The sequence below is a fragment of the Balaenoptera acutorostrata genome, chromosome 1 (genome assembly GCF_949987535.1).
Source record: "Balaenoptera acutorostrata chromosome 1, mBalAcu1.1, whole genome shotgun sequence".
In the NCBI taxonomy this organism is placed as follows: domain Eukaryota; kingdom Metazoa; phylum Chordata; class Mammalia; order Artiodactyla; family Balaenopteridae; genus Balaenoptera; species Balaenoptera acutorostrata.
In genome coordinates this window covers 197776092-197801074 of record NC_080064.1, presented here as the reverse complement: position 1 = coordinate 197801074, position 24983 = coordinate 197776092, and the positions used below count along the sequence as shown (strand labels likewise).

At 61.3% G+C, this 24983-nt stretch overlaps 1 protein-coding gene across 1 annotated transcript in view; it reads right to left on the bottom strand.

Moving 5' to 3' along the window:
- Positions 1 to 24783, bottom strand: part of LGR6 (leucine rich repeat containing G protein-coupled receptor 6) — a 97008-nt gene extending 72225 nt beyond the window's left edge. The window contains exon 1 of the mRNA XM_057540344.1: positions 24563 to 24783. Coding sequence (XP_057396327.1) covers positions 24563 to 24762 — 200 coding nt within the window. The 5' untranslated portion in view covers positions 24763 to 24783. The remainder of the gene's footprint in view (positions 1 to 24562) is intronic.
- Between the last annotated feature and the right edge of the window lie 200 nt (positions 24784 to 24983).

Here is a 24983-nt window from a genome sequence, read left to right as displayed (position 1 = left end):
GATGTCAGAGCAGGACAGGGCCAATCAACACGCAGGATCCCTCATGGACGTTTTACCCGAGACCACCGCCACCCCGTGGGCTCCTGGAATCAGCCCCAGACTCACCAGGGGGTTGCCTTTTACTCAGTCCCTGAGCCCGTGGGATTCCACAGCCCTCTGAGGCCTGCAGTCTCTCTCCTGTTGTCTCTCCCCCAACCCCAGCAGGCTCCTTCTACTTTTCTCCAACCAGAGGGCCTGGCCCCTGGTACATCCCTGAGGAGTCCCACCTTAGACCAGTCTCGCCTTCCCATATTATCTGAGAGACCCTGAGGGTGGTTTCTGTGTCACTGCCCTCCAAGATACCCTGCACACAAAGGAATCACAATACTGTGGTTGTGTAACAGCTGGCGTTTACTGGACGCCCACTTTGTGTCAGGCACAGGCTAACCTTTATCCAAATACAGTAAGTCCCCTACATACGAACCTTCAAAGATGCGAACGTGCGCTCGCATGTCCAGTCACATAAGTTAGTTCACGCATCTGGCGTACATTGTCACGTGCGTGCATCCTCTACAAGTGGTTGTGTTTTTGTGTACTTTGCAGTACTGTATAGAGTACAGTAGTACAATACCTTTATTTCAAGCCCAGGATGTCTGAAAGCAAGCGTAAAAGCAGCGGTGGTGTAGCTGGTACTGCTAAGAAGCGCCAAGCGATAATGATGGAAACAAAAGTGAAAATAATTGAGAGAGTGGAGCGAGGCAAAAAGATGTTAGACATCACTCATTCTTATAACATGAATCGTTCAATCATTGGCACGAATCTAAAGAACAAGGACAAGATCATGGAACATGTGAAGTCTGCTGTGCCGACGATGTTGACAAAATATCCAAGGAGCATGGAAAAGTGATGGAGGAGATGGAGAAACTTCTCAGTGTGCGGACGCAGGATCAACATCAGTGCTGAGTCCTGCTCAGCTTAACGCTGATTCAAGAGGAAGCTAAAAGCCTTTATGAAGACTTGAAGAAGAAACACGGCAAAGAGTCAGAGGACACATCTTTTAATGCCAGCCATGGCTGGTTTCATCGGTTCAAGGCTAGAGCCGGCCTTCACAATGTAAAAGTAAGTGGAGAGGCAGCAAGTGCAGATAGGGTAGCTGTCCAGGAACTTCCAGAAACACTTTGAGAAATTATTGATGATGGTGTGTATCTACCCAACCAGGTTTTTACTGTGGATGAGACACAACTGTACTGGAAGAGGATGCCAGACCGAAGTTACATCAGTAAGGAGGAAAAGTTGACGCCTGGCTATAAAGCAGCAAAGGATAAGCTAACTGTTGTTTGGTGGCAATGCTTCTGGTGATACGAAGCTGAAGCCTCTCTTAGTTTATAATTCAGAGAACCCAAGAATCCTTAAAAACATAGCCAAGGGCTCTCTTCCTGTTGTGTGGAAGCGTAACCCCAAATCCTGGATTACACAGGCCACTTTCCAGGACTGGTTTTTCCTCCACTTTATCCCAGAGGTAGAGAAATATTGCTTGGAGAAGGACATCCCATGCAACATTCTTTTGCTGCTCGACAATGCTCCGGGCCACCCCCCATTCATGGATGACTTTCATCCCAACGTCAAAGTAGTGCATCTGCCACCGAATACTACATTGCTTATCCAAACTATGGACCAGGGAGTTATAGCGACTTCCAAGAAAATTATTTACATCACACTTTTTGTCAGGCAGTAAAGGTGAATGACAAATCAGGAACAACCTAGGGACAACTTTAGAAGGACTATAACATCTACAAGACCATAAAAAACATTGACTTTGCATGGTGTGAGGGTATGGCGGTCACCATGAACGGGGTTTGGAAGAACCTTTGCCCACAGTTCGTTCATGATTTGTGTGGATTTGAGAAGGTGGATGAGGAGTCTGAAGAGGTCTGTAGCAACGTAGTGACCCTCAGCAAGAAGCTGGAGCTAGATCTGCAAGAGGACGACTTCACTGAACTCCTGGCTGTGCAACACGAGGAGCTTACTGATGAAGACGTGATGGAATTGGAGGCCCAGAGAAAGGACGAAGAGAGACAAGAGGAAGAAGAAGTAACTGAAGAACTGAAGAGATTCACGACGCAGGAAATGGCAGGGGGATTTCTTTATTTGAGGAGGCAGTGTTAGTTTATGAGGCACAGGACCGACCCAAACGTAGAATGATACACGAAGGCTGCAGCAAGCTACTCAGAATGCAATCCAGTGCTACCTTGTCATCTATGACGAGAAAAAACAGCTACGACCCAGACATCACTGGATCGTTTTTTCAAGAGGGTGGATAGAATTAAATCCAGCAAGGAACCAGAACCTGTGCCATCAACCTCAGGCGTGAGTGAAATTGCAGCTTGCCCTCTGTCTCCTATTGCTGACGATCCTTCAGCCCTACCATCTCCCACCTCCTCTCCCTCCTCCAATCAGTAACTGTTCCTGCCTGTTCACTCGATGCCAGCCCCTGTATACCAGCTGTTGTAACTGTAATATTGTCCTTTTCAAGGTACTGTACGGTAAAATTAAAAATGTTTTCTTTATTTTTTGTGTTTGTTTTTTATGCATTGTTTGTGTGTAAAGTATTATAAACCTATTACAATACAGTACTCTATAGCCGACTGTGTAAGTTGGGTACCTAGGCTAATTTTGTTGGACTTACAAATAGGATTTACAGACGCGCTCTCGGAACTGACCTCGTTCGTGTGGAGGGAGACTTACTCTAATTCCATTTAATTCTCACAACAACCCCAAGGTGGATTCCAATGTTACCTCCACTTTACACTCAAGGAAGCAAAGAGGAAAATGCTGAACATTTCTAATTTGAATAAGATTAAATCTATTTTCAACGGAAAAAAAAAAGAAAGCAAAGAGGAAAAGAGGGCTGAGGTCAACTCTCTCCTTGGTTTACCTGCCAGACCTCAGGCTGTTAATCACTATGACCCTTGGTTTCCTCATCCGTAAAAATGGTTGAACACCACCAAACTCCTAGGGTCCTCGTCAGGATTCAACGAGCCAGGGCTTACAGACTGCCTAGCAGCGCACACACATCAGTCCTGCCCCTCGGTGACCTGTGGGAAAGCGTCCCAGCCCAGCAGGCCTGCGGTAGGCAGCAGGGGTGACCTCAGCCTGCCGCCCTGCCCTGCCCCAGCGTTTTCCCCCTAGTCTGCGCCCGGGCAGCAGTTGATGCTCGGGCTGCACATGTGCGTCTCATACACTTGGGGTCCCTCCTGTCTCAGACTCCGAGCAGCTGCTGCTCGCCTCAGCCAGCTCCCCCCGCCTGAGGGCACAGGGTGGACCCAGACCAGCCCACCGTGTGGCTGGGCACCACCCGCTGCCCTTCCTGCAGCTCCCTCCGCCCCAGGGGCGCACTTTCACTGCAAACCCCAGGGTCTCCATTTTCCACAAGGAACGCGTGTGACGTGTGTGCTGGAAGTAGGGTGCGAGTCAGGGGCTCGGGGCCCAGCTCCGACCTACGAAAAGGCTGTTTAGGCCCCAGTGTTTTATCTCCGGTGAAGCCTGGCCTCTGGATGCTACGTGCTCTGAGGAAGGAAGAATCGGGGGCAGGTAGAGCCAAGGCACCGGCAGGCCCCCGTCCTGCTCCACATGGGGACCGAGGGGCCGTCCCGGGCCTGCCCGTCCAGAAGGGCGAGCTGTGCCTGCTTGGCTGGCGGCCGCAGAGCCACAGGGCGCGCTGGACGGTGGCGGGAGGGGACGGTGAGGCCACGGGAGCCCAGGCCGCAGACCATCCTGCCCGGCCCCAGGCCCGGCGCACAATCAGCCCGGCAGGAAGGCTTGAGGAGCCACAAAAGCAGGTACCTCTGAACACGTACGCCGAGCATCTCTGGACGTGTCTCCACAGGCGCTCGCGGGCATGTGACTCAGGCCCCATCACTCAGCCGTCTCCCCGGGGGCCGCACCTCAGAGGCTCTGATGCGGCTCTATGCCCCCCCGGCCCCCACCCCGACGAGCAGCCTCACTGTTCTCCTCGGGGAGGAGGGGCCTGCACTCTGCCCGCCCCGCGTCCTGCCCGGGACAGCGCCCAGCCCAGCTGCAGGGCTCCGTGAGGGGCAGGAGGGGGGTCCGCCGGCCCTGCAGGAAAGGGCTGGGGCTGGCACCAAGGAAAGGGGGGCGGAGGAAGACGTGGAGCCGCGGAGGGAGACGCAGCGGGGGCTCCAGGCCCAGCCGCCGGCCTTGGGGACCAGGGGGCTGGCACGCGGGCCTCGGGAGGAACCTGCCCTCGGGAGCTCTGACCCGGGAGTCCGGTGAAGGTGGCGGTCCTGGGGGAGGTCACCCCGGGCGCCCAGCCGTCCTCGCCTGGACCAGGGCAGGGAGAGGGGCGCGGGCCGTGCGAACGTGTGAGCACTGCGAGTGTCAGGACTCGTGAGCCCCTGCAGCGCCTGTCTTGTGAGGCACCGGGCATGCGTGTCGCGGGAGGGCACGTTTGTGCTGTATTCACGAAAGTCACAAGCATTCTCCAAGTATCCTCATGTTATCAAGACACAATCTCTCTGGGAGAAACTCACCCGGCTCGACCTCTCGGGTGGAACTCTTTTCGGCTGTGACCTTGGGCGAGCGGGGCTCCGCCCCTGGCCGGGAGGGCGCAGGCTGCTCGGGGGGGGCTGCTTGGGGCCCAGCCTGTGGGTGAGCTGGACACCGAGGCCCCGCCTCAAACTCTGCCCCACCGCTGTCGCCCCGTGAGCACAGCCAACGCGCGTAGACGCACGCACGTTTAGACGCACGCACGCACGTTTAGACGCACGCACGCACGTTTAGACGCACGCACGCATGCGTACACGCACACAACTGCTCTCCGGGACGGGCTTTGTGGGTGCCTGAGCTACACAGTTACACAGAGAGGCCCACTCGGGAGGGCACGCTTGGTTTAAGTCTGAACACTTCTGGACGCGAGGCACCATGTTTCGTGGCGGGCACTGCCCGCTGCATCTCTCAACTCAACTGCAGGGGCGAGAGGCTGGGTTGCAGCCCCACCCCGAGGCCTCTTCCCAGCAGCCCTTGGGGCACCCAGAGGGGCTCTGTGTGCTGGGCTGGACACAGCCATGGGCAGGGGGACAGAGAGGATCGATGAGCGAGGCTGGCAGCCCGAGCACAGGAAGCGTTTTCAGAGCTCGACCCTGTGTAGCAAGTGGACCACCAAGGAAGCCGGGAGAGGCGGCGTCGCCGTGGAGACCAGGAAGATGCTGGGGAACTGAGGGGCAGAGAGCAGCAAGACCCAAACTTGGACGGAGTGGGGGGTAGTAGGAGACCCGCCCCCAGGGCCATCTGGCTGACACCCAAGGGCCCTGGGGGATTTGTTCTGTTTGCATTTTTCCTATAAGCGGGAGAAACAGCAGACGGCAAAGCCCCTGGGTCCTGCTGGGTGGGCCTGGGAGGACTGTCCCCACCGGTTGGAAGAGAGACCAGGAAGCAGGGCCCATCTCTGCAGCCAAGTAAAGAGCGGCCAGAGTGACCGGGAGATCAGGCGTGGCTGTGCCCCAAGGCCACCTCTGTGAGGCCCTCCCAGCACCCCCCGGCAGAGCTGAGCAGCGTCCTGCGTCCTACGCGGTTTTGTTCAAGCTCCTGCAGGGGCATTAGCTGGGCTCCTGCTCTGTGCTTGGTGCTGCCCTGCCCCCATCACCACCCAGCGCAGCACTGATGAGCCCGTGGGCCTGGCCCTGCCACGTGACACCTCCCAGCCTCTGTCTTTCCATCTGTGAAATAGGGATCACGATGTACTTGCCTCACAGGAGTTGGAGTGAGAATTACATGAGTCATTAAACTGTACGAGTTAGTAAAATAAACTCAGGGCTCGCTCAGCATGACTTCTTATTAATGTGCTCACCAACTGAATTATGATGATCAGGACACAACGCCCCATGTGGCCAGGAGCTCCCTCAAGGCAAGGACTTACTCTCAGTGCCCTCTGCAGCCTCCAGGCCTGGGGGTACCTGACACACAGGGGCTGCACTACACACCGAGTGAGTGACCACAGCCTTGCCCGGCCTCTGCGCCTGTGGCTGGCAGCCCTGGCACTCAGAGGACACTGGCTGATCTCCTGTGTCACTAAGAGGCAGGTGACAGGAGAGAGGGCTCGGATCTGGGGTCAGGGGCCTGGTCCAGTCAGACCCACTTCACCCTCCCTTCCAGCCCCTCAGATGGCTGGTTTCCTTTCTGACGGGCGGCTGTGGGCTCCGAGTGCCAGGCTGGGGGGACACGGACGGCGCGGGGCCAGCTCCAGGCCCAAGTTCGCAGTGTTGCTGGGGAGGGTTGTTTATCACAGAGCGACGAACCCTGCGTTTGTACCCTGCTCCCTGGTCACCAACCGCTCCCACCGCCGCTCTCCCTGTTGGGTTCTAAACTGTCCGTCTGGACTCAGAAGGGGGAGGGCAGAGAGAGATGGCCTTGGGGGCAGAAAGGGGGGTACGTGGGATGCAGGCGGGTCTGGAACGGAAGGCGCCGAAGACGGGGGGGCTCGCCGTGCACACGGGGCCGGCCGAGGGCCTTGGGGCTCCTGCATCCCTGCCCGCTCCGCAGCGCTGGGAGCACCTGCCAGCTACTATGACTGCCCAGAACCCCTGCACTTCCAGACTCCCCTGAATGGCGTCTGTGCTCCTTCAGTCGAGAGGGGAGACAGACACCGAGGGGGACCCAGCCCCCGAGGCCCCGTGCCAGCTGATGGAACGGGGGCTAGAATTGCGTCTCCTGAGGACGGCGCGTCTTCCTTCGTCCCCTGACTCCTCATCAGGGGGACGGGTACTGGCTGTCTTCTTGGAGGCTCCTAACTAGTCGACACAGAGTTCTCTCAGATTTCTGCAACTTTCACAAATTTCCCAACAAAGGAGTGGCTCCAACCAGGGCAAGAGCATCCACCATCACACACACAACAGCACCACCTCAGGCTCACAGGCCTTGCACAAACCCCTGTGTGAGAACAACACTGTATTTTTAAATTGAAGGGCTACTGCTTGATTCTGCCCTGTCTTGGCTCCCCTGTTTGTAAGGACATCTCCAGCCTGGCTGGGGGGGCAGGAGGGCTTGAGAAGGAGGCGGGCGGCATGGGGGATGGGAAGGCAGACGCCGACGGGGAGGGCTGGCACCTGACTCGGGAGTCACTGGGGGTCCCCATGGTTTCTAAGCCAAGACCAGGCTTGTGCAGGTCAGAGGGAACCAGGGAGAGACGGGGAACCCAGAGCGCCGTCAGGTGACCCGGTCAATTCAGGCGGGCGGGGGGCACAAAGCAAGGGAAGGCGACATTCCTAAACGTCATGTGAGAGGGGAAAGGTAGGGTTTTTTAGCGCTGGGCTGTAAGACCACAGGAGACAGGGAATGTGGCTCACGGTAGTGTGATACTTCATCTATGGATTTGTCTCCTCAAGCTGACAGCAGTGAAAGGAGACCAAGGCCAGGAGAGATGCCTCCCACTTAAAGATGCTGCATTCGGGAAATCGAGGTTTGGCACCAACTTCAGGCCAAACCCTTGTTTCCACCTTCTGCTTCTTGGAAAAGGGAAAGTGCCAGCTGGAACACCAGGTTGAGGGTGTGGGTGCCCGGGTGGGGTGAGGGAGGGCAGCCTCGGAGGTGGAGAGGGTCCCAAGCCTGCCCTGACCCTCAACCCTGCAGGGGAACCCCTTTGTTGGGCAGCCGGCCGCCTCAGGCTAAGGGGACTTTGCTGTTCTGCCAGGCAAAGTGGCCAAGCTGGGGTGGTCCCAGAGCCCCTGCCCTGATCAGAGGTATTCCCCCTGCCCCGGTGGTTGGTCCTAACCCTCCGAGCCACGCTGTGTAGGCCAGCCCTCCACCAAGCCCCGAGCAGGCGAAGGCACCGCAGAGCAAAGATGGGACAGGCTGCCTGTGTGTCTGCTTCCCCTGCGTGGGTCCCTGCTGCCTGCCCAGCCAAGCCCCCCACGCGGAGAGGCCGGAGGGTGGTGCTGCGCCCAGTCAGGGCTGCTGTGTGCAGCCCACGAGCACAACGGGCCAGAGGCTCCGGTAGCCACACAGCTGGCTCTGCCCCTTCCCTCTGGAGATGGTCCAGACCTTCACCGCCCGTACTGACGGTTCACATTTCAAGTCACTGAAAGTAAATCAGAGTAAAAATTCGGTTCCTCGGCTGCGCTGGCCACGTGTGGCTACGACGTGCGTGTCCTTGGGTGTGTCCTTGGTGTCCTATCAGCAGCACCCGGACGGCCCTGCAGTTGGCCTGGACCGTTTCCCTCCCGGCTCTGCCGCCTGCCAGCTGTGTGACACGGGGCAAGTGACTTCGCCTCTCTCTGCCGCGGCTCCTCCCTGGTAAAAGCACTTTGCCAGCGTCTGGCACTCGGTGACCAACCCGCCTCCAAGGCTGCCGCTCACCATGGCCCAGCTCGCGTGCCTCCACCCTCCAGCCTCTCACGCCACCGCCCAGCCGTGTGTCATTCAACCAGCATTTATTAAGCGCCTACTGAACACCAGGCACTGCGCCCGGGTGCTGAGCTGCCGGGTCCAACAATGCGGGGTTCCTGCCCTCTGAGCCCAGTCAGGTGGGACAGTGACAAAAGTGGGCGGTGACAAGGGCTGGGCCCGGGGCTGGATGTTACACGCCTGGGACTGACCTCTGACCTCTGCGGGCTCCACAGAGACTGTTATCGCCCGGCGGGGCTGGTCCCCACAGGGCGGCCCTGGCTGGGATTGACCTGGAGCCGAGGGTCCAAAACAACTGCTCCGGGAATCGATCCCGCCAAGCTCAGTGCCCTCCACTCACCAGCGTCCTTCCAGCCCTGCTCTGACCTCTGCTCCTCCGTCTCGGGGTGTGGAGGTGCGAGGGCAGGAGTTCTGTCCTCCCTGTGGGCCTGGAGCCCCTCAGAGAGGAGGGCGGGGACATCCCATGGGATCAGAGCTCCCCAAGGGTGCCCAGGAGCAGGGAGCAGGGGCCGGAGGACCGCGGCAGCCCCGGGGTGGGAGGGAGTGCGCTTTGTGTGCGGAGCTGCCCGCAGCCGGCCCTGGCCCTGTTTGTTTAGCTGAAGCTCTGTCCTGCGGCATTTATTTCACCAGATAAAGAGGCGGGTGTGCCTGGGGGGGAAACGGGAGGACGCCCTCTATTCAGAGTCGCCCCCCACCCCGCCCAGCTGGAAGCCTTCCTCTCACCTCAGGACCCCTTGCCCCCTTCTCATCCCGGCAGCTGCCCTCGCCCAGCCTTGCCCATCACGGCCAGATGGCGCTCTCAACTCTCAGCTTGAATCCAGCAGGAAAGAGCGGACGCTGGACGTTCAGAGCGTCCAAGAGCCACCTTTGCTGGGACGGACCCGTCGTACAGACGCGGCTCAGGAAAGCAAGGCCCCGCCGGGGCCACCGTCCCGGGTCCGGCCCCTCCCCCTCCGTTTGGGTGCCTTCTGTCGGCTCTGGCACGCCCTTGGCCTCATTTAGTCTAATCCTTTTATCAGGCCGCGAGTGAAGCCTTCTTTATTCCCTTTTAAGTGAAGAAAGGGAGACTTGGAAATATCAAGTTACTGCCCGTCTAGTCACAGTAAGTGGCAGAGCCAACCCTGCGGGGTTGGTTCTGTTGAGCCCAGCTGGGTCCCAGCCCGCCCAGGGCTGAAAGGCGTGGCACTGGGGTGGCAGCTCGGGAACAAAGGAGGGGATTAGGGGGAGAGAGGAGGGCCTCTGTGTCCCGCTCCCCCAGCTGCCAGGACCGGTGGAACTTTCCGGAGTCCGGCCCCCTCCTCCAAGTTCACCTGGTCGGGCGCACCCTTCTCTCTCCACCCAGGGAGGTCCCGCCTGCCTGCAGAGCCTCACCTGTCCCTCCCATCAGCCCCTGAAGCCCCGATGCCTGGTCCCGGGGCGTTTCCTGCCATGTTCTGCACTGCTGGTCACCTGTCCACCACCGTCGTCCTCCCCTCTGGCAGGCACTCCGACAACCTGCCCTCTTCCCCAGCCCCACCTGTCTGGTTCATGGACTTGTAGGAAGGCTAAACCACGGTCTCCACTAGCATCCCCGCCCAGGGAGCAGTCCTGCCTGAGGTCCAGCCTTGCTCCCTCGTGCTGCGGTTGCACTGAGCTTTTCCCCCGGGTGAAGTAGTTCGTGGGCTCTGGGGCCAGACTGCCGGGTCTGACCTTGGCCCGACCACTTGCCAGCTGCTTGATGTCAGCAAGTTGCTTTTCCTCTCTGTGCCTTAGTTTCTGCACCTACAGATGTTATTCAATAGCCCCTCCTCAGGGAATTGCTGTGCAGGGGGTCAGCCCTGCCCACCAGGCACACAACATCCCGCCCTCGCCGGCATTCACCCCAGGGCCTTCATCTGGAGAAGCAGCTCTGCGAGGTTCCATCAGAGAGGGGGCAGGGAGGGCATTCTGGGTCAGCCCTGCCCTTAGGAGACACCAGCTGCTGCTTCTCTCTGCAGCCTCCAAAGTGTGCCACCTACCTCAGCCCTGATCGTCTCATCTTTGGTCTTCTGATCTCTGGCCAGGGTCCCCAGCCAAAGGCATTCCTGTCTCCTGGCCTCCAAGGAGAGGCAAAGGGCTGGGTGCCTCCCGGTCCCCTGGGCTCCCTCCTCCCTGTGCTGTGGGTGTAGCCAGGACTCCCACAGAGGCCCTGGGACCAGGATACAGCCCGGTCCCTTTGGGGGGTGTCTGAGGGGACAAGGGTCACAGGGATGGGCCGCCACTGGGCATGGTGCCCTGGGCCGGACACTGCTGGAAAGGTGCCTTCAGCTTGGTTCCTGCTCCTAGCACCCATGTGCAGAGCCGAGCCGAGCACGGGAGGTGTGTGTCCCCGTGTGCACACAGGGAAGGAGGAGGAAACACCCTGCCCTGAGGAGGCCAGTCTGAGGACACCTTCAGACCACAGGCACAGCTGGACAGAGCCAAGGACGTTAGTGTCGGAGGAGTCCCACGCCTGAGGACCAGGACACAGTCAGGGAGGGCTTCCCAGAGCAAGGCCAAGAGGGACAGGGTAGCCCTGAGAAAGTGGCTTGACTGAGAGTTTTGCAAAGGGTGGGCCTGGGCTGGGCTGCTTAGCAGCGAGAGACGCTGCAGTGGGCCGGAGAGCGGCCCTCAAAGAGATGTACCCAAGTCCTGACCCCGGGGACCTGTGCGCCTCACCTGACTGGGAAAGGCTCTTTGCAGTGAAATTCAGTGAAAGGTCTTAAAATGGAGGCGCTTCTGGGTGGGCCCTGAATCCAACGACAAGTGCCGCTAGAAGAGACACAGAGACACACGCAGAGCAGGCAGTGACGAGGTGACAGGTGGTGGTTGGAGCAATGCTGCCACGAGCCCGGGAGCCGGCAGCCCCAGGAGCTAGAGGGGGCTGCGGTGGATGAGGCCCCGCTGACACCTGGATTCCGCAAGAGAGTCATTCCTGCCGTTTTAAACCACCCGGTTTGCGGTGCTCTGTTATAGGAGCCACTGGAAGTGATGCAGGGAGCACGGACCACAGGCCCCTCCCACACCTCCCCCCGCCCCGCCCCGGGAAACCCATTCGCACCCCTGAGCTGCCTCTAGGATCCACTGTGACGCCAAGATTCCACTCCTGGGCGTCCGTGCTCACCAGACACCCATCCAGAGCTGCTCGCGGCAGCCCCACCTGTAAGGCCCCAAACTGGAGGGCCTGTCCGCACGGCCCGTGTCCTCCCGCAGTGAGGACCGGGCAGCCGTGGGAGTAGCATAGATGGATCTTCAAACACGGTGAGGGGGAGGGACCGACACAGCAGTGCTCCGTCCACGTAAAGTCTAAACACAGGCGAAAGGTGCTGGGGCTGCTGAAGCCACGGCTGGGGTTGCCTGGGGGGTTGGGTGGCGGGGGGAGACCGGGAGGGGCGGTCGACGCTGTTTCTTGGCCTGGGTGCTGGTTGCGCAAGTGTACTCAGCTTGTGGAAATTTACCAGGACACACTTGCCACATGTACTCTCTTCATAAATGAAAATAAGTTTAAAAAATTAGGGGCGGGTGGGGGGGGGGCTCTTTCTGAAAGTCCTCCGTGAGCCTGGTGTCGGCTAAGGGCTCCCTCTGGATTCCCTGGTTCTACGTCCCGGCCTTTGCCTCGTGGGGCTGAAATTGCATGTGTGTTTCCGTGTGTCTTTTCACCTCACTCATCTGCGCATCCCCTGGCATGCAGTAGGTGCTCAATAAACACCTGCTGAGATTTGCTGCACAGCCAAGGGCACGGTGTTCTCAGGCTCGCCCCAGAGGTCCCTGGCCATCGGTCCCAGCGCCCTGGATCATCCCAGGATCCAGTAGGACACACCCTCCCCACCGCTGCCCCCTCCCCTGTGCCTGTCCCCACCCAGCACGTGCAGGGCGGTACCCCCTGACCCACCAGCCTGACATCTATCCCAACACAGACTCGGACCTTCGGAGCCAGACACACAGTGCAGACTCGAGGACCAGCAGCCTCGGGTCCCCAGAGCGCTCTCTCCATCCAAGCCTGCATACCTTTCTTTGTCTTAGCTTGTTGGAAACTGGATGGAAACTTTCAAAAGAGGTTTTCTTTTTAAAGAAATAGTAAAGAGAATGACTGGGAAAGGCAAAAGCTTCTAAGTGGCAGGGTTTATGGGGCAGATGTCTCACTCTCATGAAACCCAAGCCGGCCGACGGGCAGCTTAAGTCTCGGCTCTGTCCTCACCGCAGCCGTCTGGGTGGATGCCACACCTCGGGCCTGCCGTAGAGCCAGGCCAGCACGGCCCCCAGCTGTGAGGGCTGCCCTCCCACCCAGCCTGTCTCTCAGGGGAGCACGTCTGCTCGGCCGCCACACCTCCCGCCGCTACCATTCACTTGTTCATTCACTGCTTCACTCATCCCAGCAATGTTCTTGAGCACCACGTGCAAGGGTGATACCAGCCCTACTTTCCTGGGGCTGCCAGCCTGGTTGGGAAACAGACGAGTGAACAGGAGATAGACCCAGGGGGACTGAGTCCTAGCGCAGAGCCGGGAAATTTCCCGGAGAAAGAGAAGTCTCAGTGGGCCCCTCGTATCCTAAATCAAGCTCATGCTTCCGGGGCTGCAGGCTTCTTGCCTGAAGCCTTTTCTTAACCACATCCTTGCAGTAAATCACAGTGATAGTCACGGGGCGCCACCTAAGTACAAATTAGGTAAAAGCAAAATCCCGGGCGGGGCGGGGCAGGGGTGCAGGGAGTGGCTGGCCAGCTGACGGTCTGACTTATTCCAAGGAGAAGCTGGAGGTCGGTGCTGGGCACACTTTAAAATGCAGGTGTGGTCCCAGCAGGTCTGGGGTGGGGTCTGAGCCTTTGCACTCCAGATGCGTCCCCAGAGGGGGAATGCTGCTGGTCTGGGGACCACGCGATGAGTAAAAGGCTCTAGGATATCCAAGGCGCTAGATGGGATAAATCTCCTTTACTCAACCCCTCAGAACCACTTTTTCAATCACTTTTTTGCTAAGTATTGAGCAGACTGACCCGTGAAGACATCCAGCTGTGGCCTGGCCTGGACAAGGATGGCCGGCGGAGGGGCCGGCAGAGGCTGGGATCCTGCGCCTGCTCCACCCTCCAACCCCGCCCCCTCCCACGCAGTGGGGTCGCCAGGCGTGGTGGTTGGCTGCAGGCAGGAGGGCTGCCTGCAATGCCACGAGATTCCCACAAGGGGCAGGCCAGGCCTTCAGCCTCCTCAGCAGCAGGACCACCCAGCACCCCCGTCTCCGGGATCCCTGGGACCACCCAGCACCCCCGTCTCCGGGATCCCTGGGACCACCCAGCACCCCTGTCTCCGGGATCCCTGGGACCAGCCAGCACCCCCGTCTCCGGGATCCCTGGGACCATCTCCAAGGTTGCCTCTCTAGGCCAGCTGCACCACCCCCCAACCCGGTGCCTCCAGGGCCAACAAAGCAGGAGTAGCTGCCCCTCTCTCCCCTCTGAGCAGAACAGGAAGGAAACTGGAGGTATCATAGCAGGAGGGCAGAGGGACAGCAAATTCCTGGGGTGTCGACTCTACAGCAAGCAGAGGGGTGGGGGGGGACTGATCTGTCACGGGGGGCACAGCCAGGCAGGGGCAGGAGCTGCCGTAGGGCTTCAGGAGGGCCCCCAGGCCCAGCTTCCAAACCCACCCCTGGCATTCCGCTCTGCCCACTGCGCCCCACAGGCTCCAGGGTGTCCTCAGCATGGGGCAGGCCAGGGTCTGGGGGGCCCAGTACTGCCCGGCCCCACTCCCCACGCTCAGCAGAGACCTGGGTCCACAGCACGGTGCCTTTGCGCCCCCCATCCCCGCGCCAGTGTGGGTGGTGAGGCTGATGCTTTCTGGCGGGTGGGAACAGGGCAGGCGCAGGGGGCGGGCACCCTGGGCTTCTGCATTCAGAGCAGGGGAGACGGCGTGAGGCGAGGGCTGGTTTGGCGTCGACTGGCGGCGGGGCGGGCTCGGGGGGGGTTCCTCTTTCTGCTGGCTGCCGGTGGTTAACACGGGGCCTTATTCTGGCTGGGCGCACAGCCCCGGAGGTGCTGGGGGTGGCCCTGCCTCGACCCAGCCCCGGGATCGCAGGTCTCACTGGGGGACGCTGCACCTCTCGGGGACCGGGGCCCCTCCCTCACCTCGGCCTCACTCGCACCCCTCCTCCCACTCCGTCCCCTCTGCTTCTACAATCTCCTGGGACGCAGAACTACCCACCCAGCAGGAAACAGGCCCAGAGACCAGAGGACTTGTCCTCAAGCTCTCAGCAAGCTGGGGGCAAAGACAGAACTGGAGGCTGGGGCGTCCTGATTCCAATCCCACTGAACAGAGAGGCGCCCAAAGCTGCAGCTGAAACCGGAGGAGGGCCCCATCGACACCCCCATTCTTCGAGTGTACCGCCGCAGGAGGGGGGACCCGGGAGGGGAGGGGGCCGTGCTGGCAGGGCTCTGCAGGGTGGCGGCAGGGTGGGTGGACTGACACAGCCACTTGCTGAGTCCTTGTCTCCCCCTCGTTTGTGGTGGGGAATTGTCAGTGTAATACCAGTGCCCAGCACGGCCGGGCGCTACTGAGTATACACTTAATAAACTGGGGGATAAATAAGACCACGTCAAGTGGTTACCGTGTGTCAGGCACCTTTCCAAGCGCTTCCGTATATTAACTCGTTAACCGTCACCCCGACCCCAACCTGTTCGCACGGAGGCCTTGCCCACTGGAGCCCGACACCTGGCCGGTTCACAGAAGCGGGGGTGTGGGGGGCTCCCCCAAGCACAGCAGCCCGTGGTCCCCACCCGGCAGACGCCACTCGCAGGCCAAGGAGCCCCCCGCAGTGATGCCCACTCAGGTGCGTCTGGACAGGGGCTGCCTCCACGCGTGGCGTCCCTCAGAAGGGGCGCCCGCCCCATCCTCCAGCCTGTCCTGCCCGAGGTCATGGTTCATCGGGACCCTGGGAACAGGAGCAGAGGATCGGCAGTCAGGATCCAGGGCACAGCGCGGAGGAGGGGACTCACTTAATTTACCAACACCTGGGATGGGAGGCAGGTGGAGACCCTCATTCTACCAACAAGGGCAGGACCAGCGCAAAATAAGAATGAGGCCCTTGTTCAAAAACTATTAAGACCTCTGAGGTGTCGACAGCAGAGCACTAGCCCAGGATGGCTCCTAAGGCGGAAGGAGCACACCAGCAGCCAGCCTGGCTGCGGGGCGGCCCAGGTCACCAGCTCACCAGCGCTGGGTGGTCACCGTGCCGGGAGACCAGGTCCTGAGTCTGCCCCAAAGTGCCTGAGGGCGGGACCCGCCTGTCCCCACTCCCTCCGGCTTTTGTCCTTGACAATTGTCCTCCCAGCCTCCTAATCAGCACCCACCACAAAGGCAGGGGATTCGTTTACGGCCCTTGCTGCCTCGGTGGTCACAGACCCAGATGTGACCACAGACACATGATCCACCTCCCGGTCCCCAACACCCACCCGGGCGCCCCAGACCTGAGCCAGGGGAGGGGAGGATGAGGGCAGTTCCTGTAAGTGCCGCTCATGCCCCGCCCAGGGCGCCCCCTGCAGGTGGAGGCCCAAGCCGGGTGGGCGCGCGTGTCTCTGTGTGTATGTGTGTGTCTGTGTGTGTCTCTCTATGTGTCTGTGTGTGAGTGTGTGTGTGAGTCCGTGTCTGTGTGTGTGTGTGTGTGTGTGTGTGAAGGGGGGTGTGATGTCCTGAGGAGAAGCGCACCAGGAGTGAAGTCCTGCCTGTCTGAAGGGGGAGGCCTGGCCCCGCCCTGCAACCCCCCCATATGAGAGACATCAGGAGCCTAAATCAATGAGGCAGGTGGACAGACGGACAAACAGATGGGCACCTCCTGAGCAGACGTGGGCGACGATGCAGCCTGGTAGTTCTCAGGAAGGGAACACACCCCCAGTGTCAGCTCTCCGTCCCCCAAGCAGGGCCTGCTTGACACACGCTTCCTTGGGGGAGGTGGGGGAGATGACCGCCTGCCTTGCAGTGACTCCCCCAGGGCCTGCACGGGGCGCGGGCAGGCATGGGCTTTGCCCCTCCGTGCCCGCCCCCCGCCGCTCCTGCTCTGGACCGGCCTGCCGCAGCGTCACCCCCCCCCCACAGGCTGCATGACGCGTGCCCTGGTCTCATCTCCCCCGAGTCCCCCTGCCTCATCTGAGCGGGGAGCAGTCCGGCCCCACGAGGCTGGATGCAGAGAAAGCCTTCGGCTCGGAGTCCGGGCAGACGGGGATGCTCAGCCCCCGTCCGCGAATGAACGAGTGAGTGAAGGTTCGCTTCCACCACGGCCGGGGGTGGGGGCGGGCAAGGGCTTTACCTCTGACCACTGGCCAATGGGCTGGGGCTGGGGGCTGCAGCACAAGTGAGAGACGTCTGCAGAATGCGCACAGGTGCTCACGGCACCTGGGGCTTAGCCACCGGGACGTCCCTGCCCACTCAGCGTACTGCCCTGCGTGCGAGGAGCGTGAGGCAGATCTGGATTCAGACAGGTCACCTGGGAAGGCATCCGTCCCTCCTACAGGAAGTGTCAGAGGCCCTTGGTGGCGGCTGCCTTTGATGCTTCCCAGAGTCAAGGGTAACTCAGGTCGGGGGGCAGGCGGTGATTCAAACTTGCAAATCGCTCAGGGCATTGGAGTAAACCTTGACGTTCCTGGAGCCCATAGGCCCCTAAGAAAGCAATGCACTGGGCTGGGGTGTAGACGGGGATGGTGGACCCCCTTTGCACCTCTGCTCCCCGTCCCTCGAGGAGGCCAAGTCCAAATCCCTGACACCCTGCCCGCCGCGCCATCTGGACACCCCCAGGGCCGCCCACCTCCTCCAGCACCCCAAAGGCCAAGGGGGAGGGGAGAGGCCGGGGGCTCCTTCCAGATCTGACTCTCTGGTCTTGCTCCCAGCAAAGCCCCGGCCGCAGAGTTGCGGGAGGACCAGGGCACTGCAGGTCCGCCTCGGCTTCTCACCCCAGTGCCCCCGGGAGGCCGGTGGGCGACGGCACTGAGCTGGGCAACTCCCCCATCCACGGGAGCTAAGGAGATGGAGGCCAAGGACAGGCAGGGGCAGCGGGCCCGGCAGCGGGCAGCACCGGGGCCAAGACCTGACCCTTCCTGCTGGCCAGGTGTACACCAGGCTTTCCCACCACAGCAGGGCCTCCGGCTCTGCATGTGCCAGGGGCCCCCAGCCTGGCCGGATGCTGCCTGGAGAGGCTGGAGGATCTACCCCAGCTGCCGAACGCCTTGAATTGTGGTCGGTTGTTTTTTCTTTTTTTAATGTGCCCTGAGGAGAAACAGGCAGAAAGCCCTGCTCTGGAAGGTCCTGCCTCGGGAGGGACAGACGAGGCCGTGGACAGAAGCCCAGCTGCCCTTGCTTCTCCCGGGCTCGTCCCTCCTCCCCCCAGAGGGCCTGCCTTGCCCGCGACCGACGCGTGTGAATCTCCCGTCCACCAGGGCTCAGGCTAGGCCTCTCCCCTCCACCCCCAGGGCCTTCCCCGACCAGCCCGTCCTCTCACTCTTCCGAGGCCCGGACCCCGCAGTTGGTCCCCCAGACACACCCCCGTGTCCACCAGCTCCGGAGGCCACAGCGGGCAGGAGGGATAGGGGCCGCCGCTGACTCTTCCCGAGAAAGGAAAGAAACAGACTCTAAGGGGCTGCTGCAGAACCCCTGGTCTGCCCCACGAGGCAGCGTGCACGTGGTTAGGAGGCGGCAGCGGCTGAAATCCCAGCGTCAGCAAGCGCTGGCTGGCGGCCTTCATGGGCTCCTGAGCAAGGGGCTCGGTCTCCTCACCTGTCCCCTCACATGGGGATGAAGCTGGTGCCTCCCTCAGGGGTTTACACGCTTAAACGGAGGCAGTAAATGCGGACTGTTACCCTGACAGGTTAAGGCAGCGCCACCAGCGTGATGGCAGCTGCCCAGGTACGTCTGCAGGGCTCCAAGAATGGGCCCTCCCAAGATCTAGTGTTTTCCCGAAGAAACTTCTGGACTTCCTGGGAAAGTGCAACCAGGAAGGCATTTCCACCACCCGCTGGAGTAGAGAGGGGAGACAGAAAGCCCAGCGCGAGCTGCTTCCCTGGCCCCAGCCCCAGACTCTACACTTCACAGGTACTCAGAGGGGACCCCGATCCCCAGGCCGTGGAGAGCTTGGGGTACAAGCCCCCCTTGCTGGCTCTGGGGAGGAAGCAGGTAGCGGCAGGAAATGGGACCCAAAGGAAACCTCGGCTCCTGAGGCTCTGGTCTCAGGGCAGCCAGGGGCAGCCCCCGCCTGCCGCTGCCAGCCCGCCCGGGGCCCACGCTGGCAGGGCTCTGGGGGGCGCAGTGCCAACCCCGAGCTCTCCTCCCCACCGTGTCCTTCTGCTGCTTCCAAAATAACTCTCTGCTCTCTGCCCAAGTTTGGCCTCTTGGGTGGTTTTCTTCTCCTGAGACCTGTTCTCCCATGTCTGAGGCGGGAAGAGAGGCCTGAATTACTAGAAATTGGGGACCACCCCCTTTTACCAAGGGGCTAGTCAGCACAGAGGGGCCCCTACAGTTCTGAGAGCCCCCAAGTCAGCGAGTCCGTCTCAGTTTGGCTCAAAGAACTTGTCTTTTCCAACGTGGGGGCCGAGGGTTGGAAATTTCTCCCGCACTCCCGTCCCTTGTACCTTCCCAAGGGGCCCAGAGCCCTGCTCCTAAGGTCACACAGCCTTTAGGGTCCTTGGAGCCCCTCAGGGCGTGTCCCAGGGCAGAAAGGGAGCCAGATGCCTCGGCCCGTCCACACCTAGCTTTCCTTGTGCTGCACCGGAGAACCTGCTCATTCCACGGAGCTCGGTTTCTGGGGAGAAGCTGGACTCTCCAGACAGTAGTCACCTGGAAGTCCAGACTTTTCCTCTTGGAAGAGTCCCCACAGGTGCCAGGCTGGCCCATCTCCTCCAGGGAACCCTGCAAGAATGGTCACTTCCTCCATCCCCCCCTCCCCCCCCACCCACCTGTCCCCATCAGGAGCCCAAGAGCAGAATGGGCTCCAGGGAAGGTCATTTCCCTGAAGGTCAGTGGGAGGGGGCTTGATTAGTAAGGAAGGAGGGAGAGAGGGAGGGAGGGAGGGAGGGAGGAAAGGAAGAAAGAAGGAAGGGGGCTTCCCTGGTAGCGCAGTGGTTGAGAATCCGCCTGCCAATGCAGGGGACACGGGTTTGAGCCCTGGTCCGGGAAAATCCCACATGCTGCGGAGCAACTAAGCCCCGGGCACCAGCCTGCGCTCTAGAGCCTGTGCCCCACAACAGGGGAAGCCACTGCGGTGAGAGGCCTGCGCACCACAATGCAGCTAGAGAAAGCCCGTGCGCACGAAGACCCAACGCAGCCAAAAATAAATAAATAATTAATAAAATAAGTAAATTTTTTAAAAAAGGAGGGAGGGAGGGAAGGCGGAGGGTTAGGAGGGGAGGGGAGGGAAGAGGAGGGGAGGGGAGAGGAGGAGGGGAGGGGAGGGGAGGGGAGGGGAGAGAAGGGGAGGGGAGGAAGGGAGGGGAGGGGAGGGGAGGGGAGGGAGGGGAGGGGGAGGAAAGAAGGGGGGAAGGGGGGAAGGGGGAAGGGGGAAGGGGGAGGGAGGGGGGAGGAAAGGCAGCCCTATGGGGCTCGAGAACTTAGACTCTGTCTCCCTAAGTCTGCGCCCGTCACAAGCAGCTCTGTTACCCCTCCTGGGCCTCAGTAGGTCCTTTGCAGTTGAGGGTTGAGAAAAACAGCACCCTTGGTCAACGTTTTAAAGCAGACCCAAGGCTTTGCCCCTTTGTCCCGTGGCTCCTCCCACCACCCTTCCCAGTGAATGCTGTCGGCGTTTCCATTCTCAACATGAAGAAAGGGAAACTTTGGAGCGGGTGAGTGGCGGCCAGAGGACGCGCAGTCCATAAACCGAAGTGCTGAGACTGGAGCCCAGGGCTCCGGCAGGGCCTCCCCGTTGAGCACCCGGCACCGCGCCCGCCCTGCCCGCTGCCTGGTGGGCACGGTCCGCGCGGAAGCCGTCGGGTCGAGCCCTCGGAAGGGGAGAGGCGGGGCTGGCAGGGCTGCCGGGCGACTTTGCTCTGAGCCGGGCTTTCTTCTCCTCTGCCCACCACCCACCCGCTGAGCCCGCACCGCTGCTGCCAGAGCCCAGAGGTTTCCTTTATCTTTTGCCCGGGGCTGCTTCCTGCCTTTCCTTTGAACTGGGGTGTTGGCTCCCTGACACGCTCGCCCTCCTCCAGCGCCCCCCCCACCGGGCCTGCCCCGTGATGGGCCGACCCCGCCCCCCGCCCCCCCCCCCCCCCGGCTCTGCTTCATGGGAAGGCTGGCACCCAGTCCCTAGGGGACCCTCCTCCCGGATCGGCTCCCCGCTCTCCCCGGGGGAGGTCCTGAACCAGGACAGGAGGCTCAGAGCCGATCTCCCCTGCGTCTCCGGCCCTGTTTCTCAACAAAACCTGTGCGCATTGTGGTCTGGAAATGTTCTGGCACGGGCTGAGGGGTAGAACTCAAACCCCGAGTTTGTGGGGTGGGGAGAAGCTCAGGCTCTTAGAATCTATTAGAAAAGGACACTGAGGCCCGGCCCGGAAAGGGCGGCCTCTGAGGTCCAGAATGAGAAGAGGCCCATACATCTCCCAGACGCAGCCCGCAAGGCCGCTGTCCTCCCTGGAACCACGTGTTTCTCTGCTTCTTCAGCCGACAGGCCCTGCAGGGACCAGCTGCTGCGCTGGGGAGCGGGCTGGGCTATCCCACCCGTTGCTGCCTCACCCCCCCCCCCACCGTCCGCACCTGGCCAGGAGAAAACTAAAGCCTCTCCAGGCCCCAGAGGGCTCCTCCAGGCTCCCTGCAGCCACTCTCTCCTCTCTCATCCCCCAACACACAGACGCGCCCATCCCGCACTTCCCACAGTGCTAGTCCCACACTTCCTCCTCCAGGAAGACCTCCTTGACTAACACTTCTTGGCCCCAGTCACCCTAATAACAACACCGCTAACACTGGGCTCTTCCCAAGGGCCGGACACTGTGCCAAACCCTTTACGAACGTTGCCCCAGTGAATGCAGACAACAACCCAGTGAGGCAGGCGTGAGCTCCGTTTACAGATGCAGAAAGTGGCCCAGGTCACCAGCTCGTGATGCCTGCAGTCCTGCTCTGCTGTGACCAGCACCTGTGCTGGAGCCCCCGCTCTCCCCAGCACCCTGCCTCGTCTCATCACCCCCAGGCCGCGATGAGCAGGGTGCCAACTACCCAGAATCTACACACACACCGCACGTGACCTTTCATCTACACACACACCGCACGTGACCTTTCATCTACACACACACCGCACGTGACCTTTCATCTACACACACACCGCACGTGACCTTTCATCAAGCTCAGCGGTCGTCACAGCAGCCTCACAGGGAGTGAGGTCCCAAGGAGGCAGTAAGCTGCCTGACAGGGGTCGCGGAGTGGGGGTCCCCCTTCGCCCCGGCGGCAGAAGGTGATGGAAATGGGTACTGAGGGGTCAGTGCAAGCAAACAAGGGTGATGGAAACGGGTGCTGAGGTGTCAGTGCAAGCGAACGAGCCTCAGGCCTTCTACAAGCAGCTCGGCCCCCCACTCACTTCCTGTCTCTGCTCAACTTTGGGGGCAAAGGAGGGACTCAGAATACTACCCAGATTCTCCAAGTCAGGGACAGCCCTGGGTATTGCCAACAACACATGTATATCTCTGTCCCCTCGCTGTGTGGACGTGGGACGGGATAGAGCAAGGGCCGCCCCACCTTCCGGGTGCCCCAGAGCCGGGGGTCCGTGTCTCCCAGGTGAGTTCCAGGGAGGACATCCAAACCCCCATGAGTCCCCACGAGCCTCACTGAGACCATGGGTTGGAGAGACGCCAAGGGCCTGTGGGTGTTTGTTTGGCGTCGGTCCCTTCAACCCAATCAGCTGGGCATCCGACCCTGAGGGAGTGTCGTCTTTGCAGGGGAGGGTAGAGCAGAGACGCAGTGGGACCAAGAGGGCGGGGCAGCAGCGGGCAGCTCTGTGCACTGGCTGGGTGTCTCCTGGGGCCCGGAGCTCCTTGGTGCCCCTACGGCTCCGTCTCTGGCACCTTATGAAGGTCTGCAAGGGCACCCTCTCACCGCCGCCCCCTGTACATCCACGGGTTCTCATCTGACCTTTCACCTTCTCCTGCATGTCAGGAAGACGCGTCCACTCCCTCCCACCCCATCCCCAGTGTTCACAGCTGGCGGGACCCCGAGCCCCACCCGGAGCAGCCAAGCACTGACTGAGGCCCGCACCCCGCGGTCGCCTCCCCTCCTCCCGCCACAGCCTGTTCCCTTGGGTGCTGCGCTCACCCCGGGCGCCATTTTCCTCCCGTGTGAGGGTTCAGGCACTGCTCGTCATGGGTCAGGCACTGTGCCGGGGAGTTTACACGACACGTCGCCTCACTTAATCTGCCCACCACCCACTTGTCCCCACATACAGACGAAGACCCCGAGGCTCAGAGGACATGGGTGACTCCGTCGGGGGCAGAGCTAGGAAGGGGCCAGGGCTTGGGGGGCGCAGACGAGAGGCCCTGCGGGCCCCAGCATCCGATGAAGGTGTGGGCCGTACCCGGCCAGAGCTGGGCCACTTGGGGCTGGACTGGCATACCCTCACTTTGCTGAGGAGGGAAGGGGGCGGCCCTCACGCCCACCCTTCCTCGGCTCGTTTGTGCCTGGGCCGCCCTCCAGAGAGGAAGAGAAAGGAGGCCCACCGCCCTGCAGAGACACCCCACTCACCACCCAGACAAGACCCTGCGCGGCCAAGGGGGACCCTGCGTCTTCCCCTCCCTCCAACATTCCAAGGCTTGCTGCTCAGGTCCCCAGGCTGCGTGGGACCCTCCCTCCTGCCCTGGGATGCACAGGCTGAGTCCTGGGAGCGAGGGACTTTCTCAGGCCCCAGGGAGACTCAGGGTCGGCTCAGAAAACCCCAAATGCAGACGTGACAGCGCCAGGGGAACTGTGGCGAGACGGTGGGGACAACCCTCCAGCAGCGTGGATTCTGACGGTGACACTGTCCTCTTTGCCCCACGTCCTCCTGAGACAGGATGGCTCTGGGGAAGGAGGTGGGACCAGTCAGCCCCTCGGCCTGGAAAAGGGAACTTTCTCCTGCTTCCCCAGAGAAAGGCTCTACAGAAGTCATTTCCAAACTCTTTTTAGCCACAGAACCCTGTCTTCAAATGAAACAAGGTCCTACCCACCTCACTCACACACATGTAAAACAGCTAAAGGGGCGCTGCCCTGGTCCCATTTAGTTCAGCAAATACTTGCCTGACTCTAAAAACTAGCTCCCGCTTCCTCAGAGCCCCCAGGCCCTGGAGCCCAAAGCCGCAAAGCTCCGGGACCCCACCTCCGGGACAAATGGCCCAGACTCTCCTCCTCCGAGAAGAGGCCATGGAGGCCCAGGTGGGGCTGAGCCAGGAAGGTTTCCTCCCCAGAGCAGGGGGGAGGCAGGTGGTCTGGAATGTGCACTCACTCCCTCCTCCTGCCCGGGTGGCCAGGCCAGAGCCCCCAGCCCCCAAGCCCTGCGGGGCAGCTGCCCCCAGTAGGGTCCCCTTCACACATCATCTCACCCCAACTCAGACTCTAAAAACGGCTCTCTGGTTTTCAGCTTGGCACTGCCCACAAATTAGTGTCTCCAACACAGCCTCTTGGGACGTGACTTCAGGGAGGCCCCTGGGGAGCCAGAGGCCTCGGTGGAGGGAGACAGAGCCAGCAGGTCCGTCTTGGAGGAGACGAGAGTGGGTTAGTCCCCTCTCCTGGCTTCTGGGACCCCCACCAAGGCCACCCAGCTCGAGTGACTGCTCTGCTCTCCTTGCCACGGCCGGGGACAGACAATCTTTCCCCCCACGGGGCCCCTCCCCTATCCTCCACTGAGTCCCGGCCACCGTGCTGGGCGCTGCTCTGCAGGAGAAGAAACCAGCAAGAGGAGAAGGGGCAGCTGTCTGGGCCCCCCTGCTCAGGGCCCGGAGACCCACCTCTCACCTAGCCTGGGCTCCCACCATGAAGCCCCGAGACAGGGGCCGACTGGGAACCAGTCAGGGAAGCCCGGCCTCACCACTGGCCTGGCCTTCAGCCTGGGACTGTTCTCCCCGCCACGGCCCCGCAGTCCAGGACCGGGCAGAAGACGCCTGGGCCTCGGGGCTCCAGCTGCGCAGGTGCCCCAGACTGAGGCCGGCCCGGCCTCCGCGCGGCCAGGCGGGCTCAGGGAGAAGCGCGCGGTACTCACAGGTAAGCCGTCAGGGGGTCCAGGTCCCCCGGCACCGCCGAGAGCCCGCGCTCAGAGCAGTCGGCCGACAGCATGATGCCGTCCTCGTGGCAGCGGCAGGGGGCCGGGCAGGCGGGCCGCGGGCCAGGCTGGGGGGCGCACGGGGAGGCGCAGAGCGCGGCGCAGAGCCAGAGGGCGCGGAGGCCGGGTGCGCTGGGCATCGCGGCGGCCGGGAGGGCGGCGGGCACTGGCGGCGCACAGTCAGAGAGGAGCAGGCATCGCTGCGCGGTCTTCGCTCCTGGGTTTCACGGGTTGGGCTTGGCAAGGGAGGGCGACACGGCGGAGGAGGAGCCAAGGGAACTTTCTCGCCTCTCGCTCCCCTTCCCTCCTTCCCTCCGAGCTGGCAGGAATTTCATCCAGGAAAGAAAAAAGCAAACAACCC